This window comes from Nicotiana attenuata, chromosome 2 (assembly GCF_001879085.1).
Source record: "Nicotiana attenuata strain UT chromosome 2, NIATTr2, whole genome shotgun sequence".
Taxonomy (NCBI): domain Eukaryota; kingdom Viridiplantae; phylum Streptophyta; class Magnoliopsida; order Solanales; family Solanaceae; genus Nicotiana; species Nicotiana attenuata.
The window spans coordinates 28334376-28338897 of record NC_031990.1 but is presented as its reverse complement, the minus strand read 5'-3'; the positions used below and the strand labels follow the sequence as shown (position 1 = coordinate 28338897).

The following is a 4522-nucleotide window of genomic DNA, read 5'->3' as shown; positions in this document are numbered from 1 at the left end:
ACTCCTAAGTCATAAATCAACCCCCGAAGCTAACCAAATCACCGGAAATTACATCCGAGCCCTCTAACTAATAGGTCAACATTCGGTTGACTTTCCAAAATAAGCCTTCCTTAAAGAGACTAAGTATCTCATTTCCATCCAAAATCAATCCAAATCAACTCATTCACCCAAGACTCGTATAATAAAACATAAGGAAGCAGAAAATAGGGGAAACGGGGAGGTAACTCATGTGACGACAGGCCGGGTCGTCACAACTTTACTTCTCCAAGAATTTGACCTTGAGATAAAAGACAAAAAAGGAACAGAAAATCAAGTAGCTGACCATTTGTCTAGATTAGAAAACCCTCCTCTTGAGTCCTGTGATATAAAAGAAGAGTTTCCTGATGAACAAATTTTTTTCTATCAACTCAGTTGTTACTCAACCACCCTGGTTTTCAAATATTGCAAATTACTTGGTTGGAAAGTGGATACCCCAAGATTTCTCTTACCAACAAAAGAAAAAGCTTATATCTGATGCTAAGTATTATTTGTGGAACGAACCTTACTTGTTTAAAAATTGTGCAGATAATATTATCAGAAGATGTGTACCTGAAGAAGAGATGAGCAATATTCTGTATCACTGCCATGATGGAGCAATTGGAGGACACTATGCAGCAAATCGGACCGCCTTTAACGTATTGGAGGCTGGATTTTTCTGGCCAACACTTTTTAAGGATGCCCGTGCTTATGTCGCACAATGTGACAGGTGTCAGAGAACAGGTAAAATCACTAAGAGAGATGAGATGCCGTTACAATCAATACAGGTATGTGAAATATTTGATGTTTGGGGAATAGATTTCATGGGTTCTTTTCCTTCCTCTCACTCTTTTGAATATATCCTTGTGGCCGTGGATTATGTATCAAGATGGGTTGAAGCCATCCCCACAAGGAAGAATGATGCTCATACGGTGTGTAATTTTTTAAGAAAAAATATTTTTACCAGATTGGCACACCACGAGTCATCATTAGTGACCAAGGGACTCATTTCATGAATAGACAATTTTCTGCTTTGCTGTCAAAATATGGTGTGACTCATAAAACAGGAACACCATATCATGCTCAAACTCAAGGACAAGTTGAGGTTTCCAACCACGAGTTAAAAAGAATTCTTGAAAAAACAGTTGGAATTTCAAGAAAAGACCGGGCTTTAAAATTAGATGATACATTATGGGCATACCGAACGGCATTCAAAACGCCAATTAGAACATCTCCATATAGATTAGTCTTTGGAAAAGCTTGTCACTTACCCGTTGAATTAGAACATAAAGCTTTTTGGGCATTAAAAGCACTGAATCTTGAATTAAGCTCTGCTGGAAGAAATAGATTTTTTCAAGTTAATGAGTTAGAAGAATTGAGGTTAGAAGCTTATGAAAATGCCAAAATTTTCAAGGAAAAAATAAAAAAATGGCATGATAATTTGATCAGACAAAAAAGCTTCAAAAGTGGAGATCTTGTACTTCTTTACAATAGCAGACTTAGGCTATTTCCAGAAAAATTAAAGTCCAGGTGGACAGGTCCCTACAATGTTATAAATGTTACTCCTTATGGTGCAATTGAAATAAAACATATTGATGGCGGAGAAAAGCTCAAGGTAAATGGATATCGATTGAAACCTTATGTCACCAAAATGTTTGAGAAACAGGCTTCAACAATTCTTTTTGCTTAAGAAAAAATTCTAGGTCGAGCTGACGACATTAAACTCAGAACTATATTTTTCTTTTTGTTTGTTAATATTAGTAGTACTTTTATTACTAATATGAGTAAANTATTACTAATATGAGTAAAAATAATAAAATAAATAAATAAATTAGGTACTATAATCTTTCTAGTATTGGGTATATATGTGTGTATATATATGTTACTTAAAATTAATATGTAGACGTTATAATGAGCTATTAGTAGTACGTCTTTTACTTTTTAAACTTTGTAAAAAAAAAAAGGAAAAAAGAGAGAGAATTTATGTACTGCACATAGAAAATATGTATAGTTTTACTATTCTACATAAGTGTTTTAATCTTAGTATATGTTTTTTCAATAAAATAAAAAAAGAAAAACTAGAGAAGATATTTTGAGCCATAACATGTCATGGCCTGTTAAGAACATACAAGCGAACATCAACATGACATGTTTTGCCTCATTTTGATTTTAAAAAGAAAAGAAAAATAATAAATAATTATTGCATTAAATAAGGTTTTAAGAGTAAGAAGTCTCTAGGCCCACATCTGATTAAACTTTTTCACCCCACCCGCTTCACTTCACCTACCACCACCAAAAAGCCACCATCCTCCCATACCAATCTCAGCCATGACCATCATCTGAAGGTACTTTTCTTCTCCCCCTTCTCAAATTTCTCTAGCTACCTTGGTCACAATGTAAAAAGTATTATTTTTTTCCTCCATTATCTATTCTCTTACTCTCTCTCATAGAACCCCCCCTTTGTTACCATCTTCTGCTACTCCTCAAACCCTTTAGGCAAATAAATAACTTCCTTGAAGAAACCCCAATTAGAATGTAGTTCAAGGGCCCCTAAGAAACAGCAGATTGATCCAGCACTATGGATAATCTCTGGAAAAAAATCGGACTGTGGTTCAAGAATGCGAGATGGAGTTTTTGCCAACTGATGAAGAAAAGGCTCGTGAAATTTTTGAGACCATCAGATCTCTAGGTTGGGGTTCCTTTGTAAAAAGTCCAGGAGATTATGTTAGAGAAATTGTCCTTGAATTTTACGTCAACCTCAACAAGCTAGATAGGACATCAAAGGTGAAAGGTAAGACTATTCATTTTGACTCTAAAATACTGAATGATATCCTTGAATGATGTTGATGATGAAGATATTAGAGTCAAAATGAAAGAAAAAGAAGGCACTTTTATGAAAGAAGCTCTGGAGGTTATTTGTCCAAAGGGCGTAAAAATTAATACGGGAACATCAGAAAATCCTTTGCATATTGCTTGTTCTTGTATGATCGAAACATCGCGCACTTGGGGTAAATTTATAAGTTCTCGTCTTATCCCTTATGCTAATGTATCAAATTATGATCGAAAAAGGGTTATTTTAATACATGCTATTCAGCAAAAACGACAAATCAATGTTGGGAGAATAATCAGTGATGGAATGATCAAGTGTCGTTTTAAGGATTGTAAACTTTTGTATTTTTCGTCTACAATCACTCGTTTAGCGAGAATGTTTGACGTACCAATGGACAATTAAGAGAAGACGGAAAATACTTATGTTGTTGAACAAAATTTTTTGAATAGCTTGATGCCGCCTTATTGTCTTGCAAGTCCACCTGTGATTGAGGCACAACGGGCAGAAACTTCGGGTACTTCCTCATCTACAACTTCAACAGATATTCTTGAGTATCTTCAACAGATATTACAGGAACAAGATGCAATGAGAAAAAATTGGGATACCTTTGCAAATACACAAGCAGTGATGGGAGCGAAAATGGAACGTGTTATGTTAGAGTTGGCAGATACTAAAAATGGTCAAAATTTTATAAGACAGACTCTAGAAAATCATGTTTCTTACACGTCCCCGACTATGTGCTCAATGGAGAACTTTCTGTACAATTTTTCTAATGTTACCAAGTGCTTTAACGGTTCAAATTTTCAGCCACATTCTTTCACAGGTCCGAGCAGCAGTAGTTTTCCTGATGCAGGTACCAGTTGGTGTAAAATCCCACAACTCTCAATCTCAATGCCGCTGCCACCACTTGATCCCATGCCATTTAGCAATGAAGCATTTTTCTCAGATGTGACAACAATCAGCGGAATTGCTACTTCTAGCATTCCTATCCATTTCTTCAATGAAGGACCATCCGATGCTACTCCACACATGGAGAAAAATAATTTTGATATGGATCTTGAATTCTTTCATCATGATGGAACAAGTAGTAGTGGATATTAGTGTTGGGGGAATTCATTTGGTACAATGAACAATCTAAGTGACGGGGAGTTGGTAAGTATTCTGCTCTTTCTTTCCATGGTTCCAAAGATGTGGCTGAAGTTTTTATAAAGGTTACTATATTTTGTGGAAGGAAAAAAGAAAACTTTTGGTTGCTTTGGAGGCTTCTAACTGGAAGTTTCTTTTTTGGTTGTCTTGGTTATGTACTTTTGTTGTAGTGACAAGCTATGGTGATCTGGGTTGACAATCTAACAAGAAACATTTTTTGTTGTAAATATCAATGGCCCATGAAGGGTAGAACTAATATTTTTGTGCTTTTGAAGGAAGAACTTTTGCACTCTTATAGGTAAGATTTGGTGATTGTAAATATATCTTAAATCTATGTAGCTTGTTGCTTTTAGATGCTTAACTTTCATGTGTTTTTTATAAAATGCTTATATTTGTCATGAAAGTGATGCATACCTAACACTCATATGCACTTTGGCAATTTGCTCGTAAAAGGATTCTTCTCTTTTGTAGCAGTAAAATTGATAAATATTTATAATTAAAAAAAATGCTTTTAGAAGATTTTGCACATGA

At 35.1% G+C, this 4522-nt stretch overlaps 1 protein-coding gene across 1 annotated transcript; it reads left to right on the top strand.

Moving 5' to 3' along the window:
• Positions 2262–4312, top strand: LOC109206125. The gene is made up of 2 exons (XM_019368901.1): positions 2262–2806; positions 3295–4312. The coding sequence occupies exon 2, from the start codon at positions 3299–3301 to the stop codon at positions 3944–3946; it is 648 nt and encodes a 215-aa protein (XP_019224446.1). The 5' UTR covers positions 2262–2806; positions 3295–3298; the 3' UTR covers positions 3947–4312.